Here is an 18,933-nt window from a genome sequence, read left to right on the forward strand (position 1 = left end):
ATTCATTTAAGGGGGGATAACACATTTTCTAATGGTGCTCAGTAAGTAAACTGTTAACTTGGATATTCCTCTAATTTTTATTAACAGTAGATTCTGAACTGTTTGAAGTTTTAATTTTTCGGCACTGTAAGAGAGAAACATGCTCTTTCCTACTTACTTAGAAGTATAAACATGAATAAAATTATCTGTCATTATAACTACTAATAGTAAAAAAACTGGTTTAGTCAAACATTTCAATCCATTCCAGAGACAACAGAAAAATATAATTTCAGCTTTCAAGCTCATGAAGGATGCTTTTGTTAATGAGGCTGGATATCTATCCTAAAATAAAAGTGACCTGGCATTTAGTGATAACTCAGTGATTAACATGCAGTATAATAATATGTGGTTTACTGGATTCTTATAACTCTTCTGATACATTGAAAGCCACATTTCATTTGTAAAAGTGTATAATTGCAATCAACTCTTTGAAAGTGAATAAACTTCTTTCTTCTGTAGTACTATTTTTGAAAGAAAGTTCAAAAATGTTTGGCCCATCTCTGTTCATAGTTCCAATAATTATGAATCTGTCCTAATAAAGTGTTTGGAAGATTTGACTGTTTAGTTTAAATAACATTTACCATTTTTTCTTAATTACAGTTTTAATATAGGTAATATGCAGAAAACTTAGAAATGACATAAAAGTACAAAGGAAAAGTAATCCTCAAATCACTGGAATTTTCTTCACATTATCTCTTGGCTCCAACACAAAATAATTTTAGAATTTTGTCCTTTGGTAATCATTTTGTCTGGGCTCTATTTCTCATATTTTTTTCTCAGCTATTTCTTGATTATTTTGTGTTGTGATTGCTTATAATATGTTTTCTTGTTTTATCCTATCCTTATAATACGATCTTAAGAATGATTATATATATCTCCCTATGATGCATTCGTTTTAAATTGAATAATACATATTATTAAAGCCCACTATGTGAAACACTGCATGGGAAAGATATGCATGGGAATATATAGCAGCCAAAGGTCATCTCTTCGTGGAACTTACTAACTGCAGTTAAGGTGCAAGTGCCTAAATTTTGGGTGTCAACCCACAACATCCTAAATCTGCTTTGCTGTCTGTACAACGCAGGACAAGGACTGTTGCCTTTTGGTTGAGCGATAGCTATTGGATGAACATTTACAAGTAACAAACAAATTAATATTGAACAAGTAGTTATTTGTTTCTTACTTATATTGCCATATTCCTTCTGGTAGACACTGGACAGGTAGGAGGCTGCTTACTGAATTGTGAAATGTTATACTATCATGTAACATTTACATAATGCTTTTGAATTAGCAAACTGTTGTATCTTACAGGGTTTCAATGAAGGTCAAGTAAAGCAACAAATATTTACTTAAAAAAAAAAAGAAAGGTAGTAGATGGTGTTATTTAAATGGAGTCCTTACACAATCAAACTACTCATTAAGAGAAAAAAATATTTAGTAACTCCAGTCATCTAAAACATGGCCATGTGATTAAAAAAATAAACATAGTCTTTAATTTCCAAATATCTATTGCATTTGCTTAATGCACAAATAAAATAGTATATCTTCTAGAAAGTGTGAGAAAATATATAAAATGCAGCAGAAAATAAGTTAAAAGATGAGTTATATCCAGTTTCTGGTTCAACGAGCTTTCAACATTATACAAGGGCAGATCATTTTACACACACACAAATGTGCATGCACTTTAGAGCTTCTCCTTGCATTTGTCACCTGGTTAATTCCAATTTGTCTTTCATATTTAAAATTAAATATCACTTTCTTAAACAACATTTCCCTGAACCTCTTCAGCAGGTTTTTTTTAAGTTTTTCATACCATCCTGATTTTTTCAGATATAGCCCTCACTGTATTTATAATTACCTTGTTGTACAAACATCATAGAGTATACCTACACAAACCTAGATAGCCTACTATGCACCTAGGCCATATGTAATAGCTTACTTTTCCTAGCCTACAAACCTGTATAGCATGTTACTATACTGAATATTGTAGGCAATTTATGTATATAAACATAGAAAAGGTACAATAAAAATACAGTTGATTATAAAAGGTGAAACATAATATACCTGGATAAGGCACTTGCCCTGAGTAGAGCTTGCATGACTGGAAGTTGCTCTGGGTGAGTCAGTGAGTGGCTGATGAGTGAACATGAAGGCCTAGAACATTATTGCATGGTATTGTAGACTTCATAAACACTGTACACTTAGGCTACACTAAATTATTAAAACTAAAGCAATTGTGCTATGACGTTAGGAAGGCTCATACGTCAGTAGGTGAAAGGGATTTTTGCGCTCCATTATAATCTTCTGGGCCCAGTGTCATATATGCGGTCTATCCTTGACCAAAATATTGTTGTGGGATGCATGTCTGTATTTAGTATCTGTCTCCTCACTAGAGAATAAACATAAAAAAGGTTCTGCACACTAGCAACGTGTCCAGCATGGAGTGTGAGCTCAAGAAATAGTTACTGCATGCAGTAACTCTAATATATAAAAGACTAGGGCAGGAAAAGGAGATAGAAAAACAAAATGTGATGGTAATGTAACAGAAGGGGAAAGCACAATTAATGTGAGTGTTCAAAAGAGACTGTGAAATTTTAAGTGGACCTTAGAGGATGTGTGTAGAGCTGATTGTGGAGCTTCATCGCCACACATAGAGGGGTGATCTAGAAAGGATGGCTTGGAAGAAGCATGAATGATCATGGTGAATATATCCGTGAGACACAGCAGATACAGTGCCCAGAGCCTATGATATACTGTTAGAGGCCCACAACACATTTTACATTTTAATTTCTTAGTCAGAAAAAAATGAATCTAATAATATGAATATATAATAATGAATCCAATGTATGCCAATGTAGGCTTAAAGTGTAGTTTTTAATACTATTTTTTGGAGTCCACAATGATAAAATTGCACAGGGCCCATGAAAGTCATGGGCCCTGTGTAAGAATGATATCTGATGTTCAGTGGACAGTATTTGGCTAGAACTTAGAAAAGGAATAAATGATCTAAGGTTTAAAATGTAGGTTAGCCTCAGGTAAAGGAGAGTACAAATGACAGACTGTAGAGGTTCTTCAAACCTTCAGAGTCTTTTTGTGTTAATGTCTTGCTACCGCAGGGCTTCAGGAAGAGAATTCTTGCAGGAAGGAATAGGACTGTTTGGTGTTAGAAGTTGGGTGATCAGTTAGGAATCGTTTGCCATATCTTACACCGGAGTTGAAGAAATTACAGTAGAAAGAAAGGGAGGAGATGGATATTACAGAAAATCAGATAAACATGTACCCAGGAATTATAGATCATATGTGGAAAGCTTCCTTTTCCCAACAGAACCCCCCAAATCATAATTATATATTTGTATTCCCTGTAACAGTAAGTTCCATATGAGGAAGGACTATATTAATCTTACTGCTGTGTCCTCAGGACATTGAACATAAGGCACTCAAGAAAACAGGAGAGTCAGACTCTTGTAAAAGTGTATAAACTGCTGTAGCTAGAATAGGTCCCTTACCAATCCATCCCAATCATCAAAGCAAATGCCCAAAGCCTCGATATGTGACATATACCTTCCAATTGATTGATGGTTTGATTATTCTGTAGAGCAAAACAGAAGTAACAACATATACATTAATTATTACCTATTTTAAAGTTAATTTTAAATCATTCTTACTTTTTTCTAAATTGAGAAATCTCTGCTTATGGTCTGTAATTAAATCTGTATTTATAATCCCAATTTATAGATTTATATGCAGCATTAACTCATATCATGTACAGAGAAAGCTACAATTACATAAAACCACATGATATGCAATGAGTACAGTTGTATTGTGTACAGATGTGTTAGCTTTCTCAGTAAGTTTCTCAGCAAGTGTAATTTGTACACCTAGCATGTAGCAAGCCTTGGGTGGAAATACAGGATGAGTATGACCTGTGATGGCACATGTTGGGTAGAAGGGGAGCACCTAGTCTAAGCAGGAAGGTTAAGGTAAGGCCTTAACTAAGGAGAAGTAATGTCTGCCTCAAGTCTTGAAAGAACAAATGCTAGTCAGGTAGGAAGCAGAAGCAGAAGAGCACACACATTTATAAAATTACAAGAATTAGACTTGTTTAAAAATACTCTGGTAACCTTTGGAGCAACAGTTTGTACATTGCCAAGAGATTATCATGTTTTTTTACCACTGTTCAGCTATTCTTCATATTCGTTAGGAAAGACAAATAAAAACAGCATAAAGCTTATGAATTCTCTTAGGTTGAGGAGAAAATATTCACAGCGTAGTATATATATTTTGATAAATATTTTTATTAATAAATAAAACTTTATTAAATAAAATTACAAAACAATATATATTTAAAATATATATTTTGAAATATATACTTTTGTAGCATTGATGATTCAATAAGCTGCCTATCTGTGTTTGAGAATATCTTTTCTTGGAGACAGAGGAAGAGACTAACTGAATCTTCCATAAACTTCCAAACCGTGATTCACTGATTCGGTAAGTTGGGAAGGATGAAGAATATAATAACAGTGTTAAATCACTGAGGATATACTTAATACTATATTTTAAAACCAAATAATTTTACAGTGTTGAAATTATACCATACAAACTGTGAAATATTCATTTTTTTCTATACAAATATATGAAGACTGAAAGGTGTCAAAATACAATCGTGTAATTGGTCATTTTTAGAGACATCCATAGAATTCGTAAACAATATTCACTGAAATAAACTCAGGAGAGGTTCAGAATTAGGCCTCACTGGCAGTTTAAAAGCGTTGAATTGTTCTCCCACGTTGTGTGGCAGTTCTGGGGTTGTATTCAAAACGTTGGTATCTAAGTAGGAAATGAGTCGAAGTCGACGTTACTCTTGAGGTTAAAGGTTTGTTTCTTTCAATCAGTTCTAACTGACAGGCCTCCTGCCATCACCTCCTCCTTAGCCAGGCAGACAGGCCCTGGCCGTCAGTGTGAAAACATCTGTTGAATGGATTTATTGACTGGATCTTGTTTTTTCTCTCCCTTTCTCTATTTTTTTTTCTTTTTCCTTCACACCGTTTATTATGTCTCTGACCTGATGAACTTAATTTGTTGACATGTCGCTCAGTGTCTCCCTCAAACCTTGTCTCACATTTCTTTCTACTGTGCTCTTTTCTTGGCAACAGCCCTTCCTGGAACCCCCGCACACACGTGCGCTCTCTGTGCGCCAAGCGCCGCTGGCTGCGGTTGGCATGGATGGATTAGAGAAACACCGTCTTGTCTCCAGGACTCACTCTTCCCCTGCTGCCTCTGTTTTACCTCACCCAGCAATGGACCGCCCCCTCCAGCCTGGCTCTGCAACTGGTAGGAATCCTTAAAGACTCTCTCTAATAGGCAGGCTAAATGCACCGTTCTTGTAGGATTAACCGATTTAAATGCTCTGAATAACTCCAATAGCAGAACGCTCCCTTTTAACCCAGTGCAACCCAAATTTTCTGAGGTTATATTGGCTATAAGACAAACAGCACATCTGATAAATCTTGGACTTAGTACTAATAGCCTCATAAATTGCTATCATCCAAGGGCCTGGAAAATACATCAACAGGTGCATGAGTTTTTTGGAAATGAAAATCCCTGCAACATTCTTTAGCAGTGTTCCTCAATCTCTTACCTTCTGCCCAGCCACTAGGAAATTTATGATGCTTGGCTTCCTCACTTGACTCCAAAGAGTGCCCTTTAACCAGTTTGTTTTTTTGTTTTATTTCATTGTTTTCTTCTGGTTCCCCATGCAAATGACTCATGGAATTCTATAGTATCAAAGCAAACTTTACTTGATTCTATGTATGTTACTTTCATTTCTATTTATTATGGAATCTCTGGGTGGGCTTTTTGACCAACCTCTTCCTTTGTCTACAGCTGTGTTTGATATTTCAGAACCTGACTACAGAGGAAAACAAGCCAGATAATTCCAAGGCCAAAGGAAGGTTAAGTGTGGAACACACACACACACACACAGGGTACTATTCCCTCTGCAAAAGAACAGTGCTGTAAATATATGCGTGGATAATTATTTCTTTTTGTCTACTCTACTCCATTCTAGTTCTGTGCTCTCAAACTGTGGCTGATCAAATGAAAGATATTGTACCCCTAACAGACTCATAACTTGGATGCTGCAGAAGGAGAATTTATATGCACTTTCCCCAAAGGCTCTTTTGAGTTATCTGATTTATTTTTAAATCCATTTTCAGGATTCAGAGCTTGTTTTTGTGGCTTCTGTGACCTCATGCAAGCCTTTGTGCTTGGAAAAGTTAAATCTCTTTTCTAAAACGATATTCCCAAGCCTTGATACTATCTTTTATTTAAAAATCAATGAATGAAATGGCCAAGTTAATTAACTTTGGTAGGCATCTTTAATAAGTATGCATAGGAGCTACTTTTTATAATGTCTTATGCCATAAGAAAACATTCCATACTAGGAGCTATGAGCTGGGTCTATTTCTTTCTCCATACTAGCCATTGCCTCTGACTCTCCTACTTCCAGGAGCATAGCAAAACTATGCCCAGATATTCCGGAAAACCCAGGAACACTGCCCAGTGTTAGTGGCAGCCTTTGAATCAATCATGCCTGGTGCTATCCCTGTGGATTCACAGAGTTTTTGCTCAAAACCGGATACATGGTACAGAGGAATAATTTTTTACATGTAGAAAGAGCAATAGCCTTTAAGAATTACCTACTCTCTATTCTTTCTCCTGAAAGTGTCTTTTATTCAACCCTAATATTTCAGAAAATACAGAGTAAGAACCATTCTTTCATGATAACTGTTTCCATTGCCTGAAATAATTTCCTTAATATTATAATATTAAAAATTAAAAATAATATTAAAAATAAATTCTTTAAGTAAGCTTAACTACAAAGTTTTATGTTGATGTCCCCAAGTTTGCTGCTGTATATTACTGTATTCCTATGGATAAAGTTTCTTTCCTTGGTTAAGAGGGGTGGCCCTTTCCTGACATACTTCAGTGTCTTCCAGTTTTCATATGTTCCTTTGAATGAATGAAGCAAGGTATCTGAATATTAGAGAGAACCTGGAGTTTAAGGAAACTGTGTTGCCAAATGGATAGGATTTGTAGGCCTTAGAAGAATCCAGATGGAAGGGTGGACTGTAAACCCAGTAACATAAACAGGACATAATCCTACCCTGATCATTCAAACAAAGATTAGGTGATTTCAGAGAGTTAGGTTTTTTCCCCCTCATAACGTCAGCATTTTAGTATTTATCAAAGCATGTATTCCAAAAACAAATAGGAAAGTGAACTTAAGATTATTTTCATATATAATGGATTTGATGAGGCAATTCCTTGCCCACATGAGAGATTATATAAAATTATTTTAGAAAACACAGGATTTTGTACTTAATAGGCATTCAATAAACATTTTAGTTGAATCAATGAATATTAATTTCATAATAAACACGAATTTACTAGTTCAAATTTGAATACACTGAAAGTAAAAGTTACATTGTAACTGTTGTTCTGATAAAGGATAACTAAGTTATTTAAAAGTTATAATAACTAAGAGGAATATTCATTAGCTTATTTTAACTTACAAGAATGTTGCATCTTTACACTGAAAATCTTACAAGAAAAAGGCACAATATTTTAAAATCATACAACATATGCAATTTATAATAATAGCTTCTCCACTGGCATTGGGATTAAAATATATATATATATATATACTTGATATGTAACATTCATTTAGTACTATTCCAAATCCTAACGAAATGAAATGCACCATCTTCACTCTGCTATTCCACATATTGCTCTGGCTTTAATCCAAACTTAAATTTCCCCTGTAACCTGAATACCACTGTAATCCACATGATTTCAAAAATCACTTTAATAATTCAAATGATCTTGATTTCAGATGAGAACTATAAGGTTTTCATTCTACTATGATTGAAAATAAATATTTTAAGCACTAATCTCCTTTCTTTTGACTTTTTGATATCTACTTGTGGCAGACATGTTAAACAATCTAAAGGAATATTCACATATGTTCTTTAGGAATACAGTAGACCCTCTTATCTGCATGGGAGCTATTCTAAGACTCCCAGGGAATGCCTACAACAGCCCATACTATTGAATCAATTGAGGTCAATAGGAACCCATTTCTGTTCATGTCTTCCACCCATAAATTTATAGCCTTTTCCATCTTAACTAAGCACTTCTCACATGCTATGGCCATGACTTTTGCAGTGTGAGGTGAGGTGGGGCAGCAAAACAATCACAAATTTATTTTTTCTTCTTCACAACTTCATGGATACAAGATTCCTTCTTACTGTAGAGCTTAGCAACCTTAGCATATGATTTTTTTTTTTTAATTTCCTTAAGTCGAGAACTTAGACCTTTCATTTAAAGGAAGCCCTTTAAGGCTTGTTTTTGGCATATCCGAGCTGTCAACATCACTACTCTTGCACTTTGGAGCCATTATGAAGTAAAAAATAATTAAAAGTGAATACACTGAAAGTAAAAGTTACGTTGTAACTATTGTTCTGCTAAAGGATAACTAAGTTATTCAAAAGTTACAATAACTCAGAGGAATATTTGTTAGCTTATTTGAACTTACAAGAATGTTGCATCTTTACACTGAAAATCTTACAAGAAAAGTGGGTTCCTATTGACACTGCCACAGTCAACCTGATCATCAAGATAGCTACTAAATGACTAATGGTGGTATAGAGAGCATGGAGCTGCTGGGCAGAGGGATAATTCACATCCTGGGCAAGCTGGTCTTACACTGGGGCAGTGTAAGACTTCATTATGCTGCTCAGAATGATACACAATTTAAAACTTAGAGTTTGGTTGTTATATAATTGTGCATTTCTGGAATTGTCCAGTTAATATTTTCAAACCATAGTTGAAACTGTAGAAAGAGAAACTGCAGATGGGGGAGGGGAGAGGCTATTGTATTTGTATTTGTATTTTTTTTTTAAAGAAAGTCATAAGATCTCACACTCTCAATAGCTGTTCCACTAAATAGCAAGTTAATGGACAGAGATACATTATAGAGCTAGGAGGCTGGCTTAAATCTATCCTCTAAGAGCTATACTTTTTGGTGCTACTAAAAAGTTATTTAACACAAAAGTCACATAATTTTCAATGCATGTCATTTAAACCTTCACCATCCATGTGCATCCTCCGCAACCCACTGGATTAGCCATACAACTCCCTTTCTGACAAGAACAAAAAATGTTCCAAGGGAGAAATATTATCTGAGTTTAGTCAGTTTTGGAAAGCTGCCGTCTTCAGTCTATTTCCTGAGAGTAGAAAGTAGGCATAAATTGCATAAAGGTATTTTTAGAAGATAATTTTTTTTTTAGATGGAGTTTTGGTCTTGTTGCCCAGGCTGGAGTGCATTGGTGCAATCTCAGCTCACCACAACCTCCGCCTCCTGGGTTCAAGTGATTCTCCTGCCTCAGCCTCATTAGTAGCTGGGATTACAGGCATGTGCCACCATGCCCGGCTAATTTTGTATTTTTAGTAGAGATGGGGTTTCTCCATGTTGGTCAGGCTGGTCTTGAATGCCCAACCTTAGGTGATCCACCCACCTTTGCCTCCAAAGTGCTGGGAATACAGGTGTGAGCCACTGAGCAGGGCCTGAGATAATTGTTATATATTAATTGAACTTTCGTGGTAACATTTATATTTTTGAAAATTATAAAAATTGATACAAGTTCATTGAAGGCAATTTGGTAAATCTAGAATATTATAATGGAAAGTCACTCATTATTCTACCACTCAGAGGTAACTTCTATCAAAATATGTTTATACTTATTTTCCAATCAATAATTTTTACTCTATAAGCTTATCTTTAACAGGATAAAGAAAAGTAATTTGTATTTGTATACATATCTATGTGCATGTGTGTATGTGTATATCTGAAAGTATGTATGTATATTTGTATATATGTGTATATATACAGTGTATGTGTGTATGTGTGTGTATGTGTGCATGTCTTAAGGCCTTCTAGCGTAGCTTCTGTTATTACCCATATTAGAATGGCGAGACTAATTTTTCCTTTTGTCAGGAAATCTATTTTTTAAATTGCTGTCCTCAAATATATGTGCATGAAATTTCTTTCAAAAAACTCTTCCAAAATTTACCCATCTAATAATCACTGAAGAAGATAAAAAGAGCTATCTTTTTTATTTAGGAGATTAATTCAACTTGATCACATATATCATGTATCATAACATAAACATTAATGTAGAAAATATATTTATAAATATGTAGTTATATAATACATATTATTTTTGTGTGTCATACACACACACACACACACACACACACATATAGTTTTTTGGGGGGTATGCTTTTTATACCTAAGAATTTACTCCTATTACCTTCGCACATGTTTTGAAGACAGACTTATTGGGACACAAGTTTTTTGTCTGAAAAGTCTGGAAATGTGATCAAATGTTCAAGGGGTTTAGCACTGAAGAGTAGAAGTCTGAGGCCAACCTGATATGTGTTTCTTTGTGGGAAGCATGATTTGCAAGTACTTATCCATGAACATATTTTTTCTACTTATGGAAACATCCTCAATTAGTCCTATTTCACATATAACTTGTTTTATTACATTTCACTTTAAAAATTGAAGGTTTACGGCAATCCTGCACTGAGTAAGTCTATTGGTGCCACTTTTCCAATAGCATGTGTTCACTTCCTGTCTCTGAGTCACATTTGGGTAATTCTCATAATATATCAAAACTTTTCATCATTATTATATATTTTATAGTGATCTGTGATCAGTGATTTTTTTTATTATTATACTTTAAATTCTAGGGTACATGTGCACAACATGCAGCTTTGATACATAGGTATACATGTGCCATGTTAGTTTGCTGCACCCATCAACTCGTCATTTACATTAGGTATTTCTCCTAATGCTATCCTTCCTCCAGCCCCCTACCCGCCGACAGACCCTGCTGTGTGATGTTCCTTGCTGTGTGTCCAAGTGTTCTCATTGTTCAGCTCCCACCTATGAGTGAGAACATGTAGTATTTGGTTTTCTGTCCTTGTGATAGTTTGCTGAGAATGATGGTTTCCAGCTTCATCAATGTCCCTGCAAAGGACAATAACTCATCCTTTTTTATGGCTGCTTAGTATTCCATGGTGCATATGTGCCAGATTTTCTTAATCAAGTCTGTCATTGATGGACATTTAAGTTGGTTCCAAGTTTTGTTATTGTGAATAGTGCTGCAGTAAACATATGTGTGCATGTGTCTTTATAGTAGCATGATTTATAATCCTTTCGGTATATACCCAGTAATGGGATTGCTAGGTCAAATGGTTTTTCTAGTTCTAGATCCTTGAGGAATCGCCACACTGTTTTACACAATGGTTGAACTAGTTTACAGTCCCACCAACAGTGTAAAAGCGTTCCTATTTCCACATATCCTCTCCAATATCTGTTGTTTCCTGACTTTTTAATGATCGCCATTCTAACTGGTGTGAAATGGTATCTTATTGTGGTTTTTTCATGTGTCTGTTGACTGCATAACTGTCTTCTTTTGAGAAGTGTCTGTTCATATCCTTTGCCCACTTTTTGATGGGGTTGTTTGGTTTTTTCTTGTAAATTTGTTTGCATTCTTTGTAGATTCTGGGTTTTAGCCCTTTGTCAGATGGGTAGATTGCAAAAATTTTCTCCCATTCTATAGATTACCTGTTCACTCTGATGGTAGTTTCTTTTGCTGTGCAGAAGCTCTTTAGTTTAATTAGATCCCATTTGTCTATTTTGGCTTTTGTTGGCATTGCTTTTGATGTTTTAGTCATGAAGTCCTTGCCCATGCCTATGTCCTGAAGGGTATTGCCTAGATTTTCTTCTAGGGTTTTTATGGTTTTAGGTTTAACATTTAAGTCTTTAATCCATCTTGAGTTAATTTTTGTGTAAGGTGTAAGGAAGGGATCCAGTTCAGCTTTCTATATATGGCCAGCCAGTTTTCCCAGCACCATTTATTAAATAGGGAATCCTTTCTCCATTTCTTGTTTTTGTCAGGTTTGTCAAAGATCAGACGGTTGTAGATGTGTGGTGTATTTCTGAGAACTCTGTTCTGTTCCATTGGTCTATATCTCTGTTTTGGTGCCAGTACCATGCTGTTTTGGTTATTGTACCCTTGTAGTATAGTTTGAAGTCAGGTAGTGTGATGCCTCCTGCTTTGTTCTTTTTGCTTCACATTGTCTTGGCAATGCAGGCTCTTTTTTTTTGGTTCCATATGAACTGTAAAGTAGTTTTTTCAAATTCCGTGAAGAAAGTTATTGGTAGCTTGATGGTGATCGCACTGAATCTATAAATTACCTTGGGCAGTATGGCCATTTTCACGATACTGATTCTTCCTATCTATGAGCATGGAATGATTTTCCCATTTGTTTGTGTCCTCTTTTATTTCATTGAGCGGTGGTTTGTAGTTCTCCTTTAAGAGCTTCTTCACATCCCTTTTAAGTTGGATTGCTAGGTATTTTATTCTCTTTGTAGCAATTGTGAATGGGAGTTCACTCATGATTTGGCTCTCTGTCTGTTATTGGTGTATAGGAATGCTTGTGAATTTTGCACATTGATTTTCTATCCTGAGACATATCTGATGTTGCTTATCAGCTTAAGGTGATTTTGGGCTGAGATGATGGGGTTTTCAAAATATACAATCATGTCATCTGCAAACAGGGACAATTTGACTTCTTCTTTTCCTAATTGAATACCCTTTTTTCTATATCTTGCCTGATTGCCCTGGCCAGAAGTTCCAACACTATCTTGAATAGGAGTGGTGAGAGATGGCATGCTTGTCTTGTGCTGGTTTCAAAGGGAATGCTTCCAGTTTTTGCCCATTCAGTATGATACTGGCTGTGGGTATATCATAAAGAGCTCTTATTATTTTGAGATACATTCCATAAATACCTAATTTATTTAGAGTTTTTAAAATGAAGGACTGTTGAATTTTCTCGAAGGCCTTTTTGGCATCTATTGAGATAATTATGTGGTTTTGTCGTTGGTTCTGTTTATGTGATGGATTATGTTTATTGATTTGCATATGTTGAACTAGCCTTGCATCTCAGGGATGAAGCCAACTTGATCATGGAGGATAAACTTTTCGATGTGCTGTTGGATTCGGTTTGCCAGTATTTTATTGAGGATTTTCACATTGATATTCATCAGGGATATTGGTCTAAAATTCTCTTTTTTTGTTGTGTCTCTGCCAGGCTTTGGTATCAGGAGGATGCCGGCCTCATAAAATGAGATAGGGAGGATTCCCTCTTTTTCAATTGATTGGAATAGTTTCAGAAGGAATGGTACCAGCTCCTCTTTGTACCTCTGGTAGAATTCGGCTGGGAATCCATCTGGTCCTGGACTTTTTTTGGTTGGTAGGCTATTGATTATTGCCTCAATTTCAGAGCCTGTAACTGGTCTATTTAGAGATTCAACTTCTTCCTGGTTTAGTCTTGGGAGGGTGTATGTGTCCAGGAATTTATTTGTTTCTTCTAGATTTTCTAGTTTGTTTGCATAGAGGTGTTTATGGTATTCTCTGATGGTAGTTTGTGTTTCTGTAGGATTGGTGGTGATATCCCCTGTATCATTTTTTATTGTGTCTATTTGATTCTTCTCTATTTTCTTCTTTGTTAGTCTTGCTAGTCGTCTATCAATTCTGTTGATCTTTTCAAAAAACCAGTTCCAGGATTCATTGATTTTTTTGAAGGGCTTTTTGTGTCTCTATCTCCTTCAGTTTTGCTGTTATTTTAATTATTTCTTGCCTTCTGCTAGCTTTTGAATTTGTTTGCTCTTGTTTCTCTAGTTCATTTAACTGTAATGTTATGGTGTCTATTTTAGATCTTTCCTGCTTTCTCCTGTGGGCATTTAGTGCTATAAATTTCCCTCTACTCACTACTTTAAATGTGTCCCAGAGATTCTGATAAGTTGTGTCTTTGTCCTCATTGGTTTCAAAGAACATCTTTATTTCTGCCTTCATTTCATTATGTACCCAGTAGTCATTCAGGAGCAGGTTGTTCAGTTTCCATGTAGTTGTGCAGTTTTTATTAGAATTTAGTTTTCATTAGAATTAATTAGTACTTAATCCTGAGTTATACTTTGATTGCACTGTGGTCTGAGAGACAGTTTGTTGTGATTTCTGTTCTTTGACATTTGCTAAGGAGTGCTTTACTTCCAACTATGTGGTCAACTTTGGAGTAAGTGTGATGTGGTGCTGAGAAGAATGTATATTCTGTTGATTTGGGGTGGAGAGTTCTGTATCTCTCTATTAGGTACGCTTGGTGCAGAGCTGATTTCAAGTCCTGGATAACCTTGTTAACCTCTCTCGTTGATCTGTCTAATATTGACAGTGGGGTGTTAAAGTCTCCCATTATTATTGTGTGGGAGTCTAAGTCTCTTTGTAGGTCTCTAAGGACTTGCTTTATGAATCTGGGTGCTCCTGTATTGGGTACATATGTATTTAGGATAGTTAGCTCTTCTTATTGAACTGATCCCTTTACCATTATGTAATGGTCTTCTTTGTCTCTTTTGATCTTTGTTGGTTTAAAGTCTGTTTTACCAGAGACTAGGATTGCAACCTCTGCTTTTTTTTGCTTTCCATTTGGTTGGTAGATCTTCTTCCATCCCTTTATTTTGAGCCTATGTGATCTCTGCACGTGAGATGGGTCTGCTGAACACAGCACACTGATGGGTCTTGACTCGTTATCTAATTTGCCAGTCTGCATCTTTTAATTGGGACATTTAGCCCATTTAAATTTAAGGTTAATATTGTTGTGTGTGAATTTGATCCTGTCCTTATGATGTTAGCTGGTTATTTTGCCCATTAATTGATGTAGTTTCTTCATAGCATTGATGGTCTTTACAATTTGGCATGTTTTTGCAGTGGCTGGTACCAGTTGTTTCTTTCCATGTTTAGTGCTTCTTTTAGGAGCTCTTGTAAGGCAGGTCTGGTGTTGACAAAATCTCTCAGCATTTGCTTGTCTGTAATGGATTTTACTTCTCCTTCACTTATTAAGCTTAGTTTGGATATGAAATTCTAGATTGAAATTTCTTTTCTTTGACAACGTTGAATATTAGCCCCCACTCTCTTCTGGCTTGTAGGGTTTCTGCCATGAGATCCACTGTTAGTCTGATGGACTTCCCTTTGTGGATAACTCGACCTTTTTCTCTGGCTGCCCTTAACATTTTTTCCTTCATTTCAACTTTGGTGAATCTGAAAATTACGTGTCTTGGGGTTGCTCTTCTTGAGGAATATTTGTGGTGGTCTCTGTATTTCCTGAATTTGAATGTTGGCCTGTCTTTTGAGGTTGGGGAAGTTCTCCTGGATAATATCCTGAAGAGTGTTTCCCAAGTTGGTTCTCTTCTCCCCATCACTTTCAGGTGCACCAATGAAGCATATATTTGTTCTTTTCACATAGTCCCATATTTCTTGGAGGTTTTGTTCATTTCTTTTTACTTTTTTTTCTCTAACCTTGTCTTCTCGCTTTATTTCATTAATTTGATCTTCAATCACTGATACCCTTTCTTCCACTTGATTAAATCAGCTATTGAAGCTTGTGCATGTGTCATGAAATTCTCATGCCATGGTCTTCAGCTCCATCAGGTAATTTAAGCTCTTCTCTACACTGTTTATTCTAGTTAGCCATTCATCTAATCTTTTTTCAAGGTTTTTAGCTTCCTTGAGATGGGTTCGAACATGCTCCTTTAGCTCGGAGATGTTTGTTATTACCAACTTTCTGAAGCCTACTTCTGTCAACTCATCGAATCATTCTCCGTCCATCCTTGTTCCATTGCTGGTGAGGGGCTGAAATCCTCTGGAGGAGAAGAGGCACTCTGGTTTTTAGAATTTGCAGCTTTTCGGCTCTGGTGTCTTCCCATCTTTGTGGTTTTATCTACCTTTGGTCTTTGATGTTGGTGACCTACAGATGGGATTTTGGTGTAGATGTCCTTTTTGTTGATGTTGATGCTATTCCTTTCAGTGTGTTTTCCTTCTGACTGTCAGGTTTCTCAGCTGCTGGTCTGCTGGAATTTGTTGGAGGTCCACTCCAGACGCTATTTGCCTGGGTATCACCAGTGGAGACTGCAGAACAGCAAATATTGCAGCCTGATCCTTCCTCTGGAAGCTTCGTCCCAGAGGGGCACCCACCTCTATGAGGTGTTTGTTGGCCCCTACTGGGAGGTTTCTCCCAGTTTGGCTTCATGGGTGTCAGGGACCCACTTGAAGGGGTAGTTTGTCCATTCTCAGAGGTCAAACACTGTGCTGGAAGAACCACTGCTCTCTTCATATCTGTCAGACGGGGACGTTTAAGTCTGCAGAAGTTGTCTGCTGCCTTTTGTTCAGCTATACCCTGCCACAGAGGTGGAGTCTATAGAGGCAGTAGGCCTTGCAGAGCTGCGATGGGCTCCTCCCAGTTTGAGCTTCCTGGCTGCTTTGTTTTACCTACTCAAGCCTCAGCAATGGTGGACGCCCCTTCCCCAGTCAGGCTGCTGCCTCGCAGTTTCATCTCAGACTGCGCTAGCAGTGAACAAGTCTCTGTGAGCATGGGACCCAACGAGCCAGGCACAGGAGAGAATCTCCTTGTCTGCCAGTTGCTAAGACCTTGGGAAAAGCACAGTGTTTGGGCAGAAGTGTCCTTTTTTTTTCCAGGTACAGTCTGTCATGGCTTCCCTTGGCTAGGAAAGGGAAATCCCCCAAATCCTTGTGCTTCCTGGGTGAGATGACGCCCTGCCCTGCTTTGGCTCACCCTCCATGGGCTGCACCCACTGTCCAACCAGTCCCATTGAGATGAACCAGGTACCTCAGTTGGAAATGCAGAAATTACCCATCTTCTGTGTCGACCACGCTGGGACTTGCAGACCAGAGCTCTTCCTATTTGGCCATCTTGGAATGGACCCAATCAGTGATCTTTTTATAGTACTTTTGTAATTGTTTTGGGGAACCATGAACCACACCCAATCAAGACAGTGAACTTAGTAGATAAATGTTGTGTGTGTTCTGACTGCTCCACTAAGTGGGCATGGCCCCATCTTCCTTTCTCTTTTTGGCCCTCTCTATTCCAGTGACACTACAATATTGAACTTAGGCAAATTTTTTTAACCCTGCAGTGCCTTTGTGTTCAAGTGAAAGGAAGAGTCGCATGTCTCCCAATTTCTATCAAAAGCTAGAAATGAGTGAGCTTAGTGAGGAAGTTGCTTCAAAAGCTGAGATAGGCAAAAGCTAGGTCTCTCATGCTGGTTACCCAAGCTGTGAATATAAAAGAAAAGCTCTTGAAGGAAAGTAAAAGTGCTACTGTGATGAACAGACAAATGATAAGAAAGCAAAACAGCCTTACTGCTTATATGGAGAGAGTTTTAGTGGTCTGGGTAGATCAAACCAGTCACAGTATTTCCTTCAGCCAAAACCTCATCCAGAGCAAGTCCCTAACCCTTCATTTCTGTGAGGGCTGAGAGAGGTGAGGAAGTTGCTGAAGAAAAGTTTAAAGCCAGCAGAGGTTGGCTCTTGAGGTTTAAGGAAATAAGCCATCTCCATAGCATAAAAGTGCAAGGTAAAGCAGCAAGTGTTGATGTAGAAGCTACAACAGGTTTTCCAGAAAGTCTAGCTGAGATCGTTGATGGTGATGGCTACACTAAACAACATAATTTTATTGTAGATGAAACAGCCTTTCATTGGAAGAAGAGATAGGGAGAAAACTTTAAGAGATAGAGGGAAATAGTCAATGACTGACTTCAAAGGATAAGGTGATTCTCTTGTTAGAGACTAATGCAGCTAGTGGCTTTAAGTTGAAGCCAATGCTCATTTCCCTTTCTCAAAATACTATGCTCTTCAGAATTATGCTAAATCTACTCTACCTGTGCTCTATAAATGGAACCACAAAGCCTGGGTGACAGCGTTTTCTGTTTAGAGTGTGGTTTATGGAGCATTTTAAGCTCAATTTTTAGACTTACTGCTCAGGAGGGAAAAATGTTCCCTTTCAAAATATTACTGCCTAATTGACTGTGTACCTGGTCACCCAAGAAGTCTGATGGATATGTGCAAGGAGATTAAGTTTTCATACCTGCTAACACAGCATCCATTCTGCAACCCATAGGTCAAGGGGTCTTTTAAATTTTTACATCTTATTATTTAAGAAATAGCATTCTATAAGGCTATACCTGCCATAGACAGTGATTCCCCTGATGGATCGAGCAAAGTACATTGAAACCTTCTGGAAAGGATTTACCATTCTAGATGCCATTAAGAACATTCGTGATTCATGGGAGGAATATCAACATTGGCAAGTGTTTGAAAGAAGTTAATTCCAGTTCTCATGGATGACTTCACGGGATTAAATACTTCAATGGAGGAACTAACTGCAGAAGTAGCAAGGGAACTAGAATTAGAAGTGGAACCTCAAAATATGACTGAATTGCTTCAATCTTGTTATAAAACTTGAATTAATAAGGAGTCATTTCTTAGGGGTTGAGCAAGAAAAAATGTTTTCTTGGGATGGAGTCTACTCCTGGTGAAGATGCAGTGGGCATTGCTGAAATGACAGCAAAGGGTTTACAATATTACATAAACTTAGTTGATCAAGCAGCAGCAAAGTTGAACAGGATTGACTCCAGTTTTGAAAGAAGGCCTTCTATAGGTTAAATGTTATAATACCAAGCAGCTTTTCACACCGGGAGAAATGTTTTGTGAAAGGAAAAGTTCATGGATGTTGCAACCTTCATTGTTGTCTTATTTTAAGAAATTGCCACAGCCACTCCAGCCTTCAATAACTACTACCCTGATCAGTTAGCAGCCATCAATATCAAGGCAAGACCCTCCACAAGCAAAAAGATTATGACTCACTGAAAGCTCAGATGATTATTAGCACTTTAGCAGTTAATTAATTTTT

General features: G+C 36.9%; 1 protein-coding gene across 1 annotated transcript in view; it reads left to right on the plus strand.

Annotated features, from left to right (window-relative positions):
- HDAC9 (histone deacetylase 9) overlaps nt 1–18,933 on the plus strand; it is a 418,509-nt gene that overhangs the window by 138,579 nt on the left and 260,997 nt on the right. Inside the window, exon 11 of the mRNA XM_033194714.1 lies at nt 5,199–5,376. Coding sequence (XP_033050605.1) covers nt 5,199–5,376 — 178 coding nt within the window. The remainder of the gene's footprint in view (nt 1–5,198; nt 5,377–18,933) is intronic.

The sequence above is a fragment of the Trachypithecus francoisi genome, unplaced genomic scaffold (assembly GCF_009764315.1).
Source record: "Trachypithecus francoisi isolate TF-2019V2 unplaced genomic scaffold, Tfra_2.0 Lachesis_group4, whole genome shotgun sequence".
Classification (NCBI taxonomy): Eukaryota; Metazoa; Chordata; class Mammalia; order Primates; family Cercopithecidae; genus Trachypithecus; species Trachypithecus francoisi.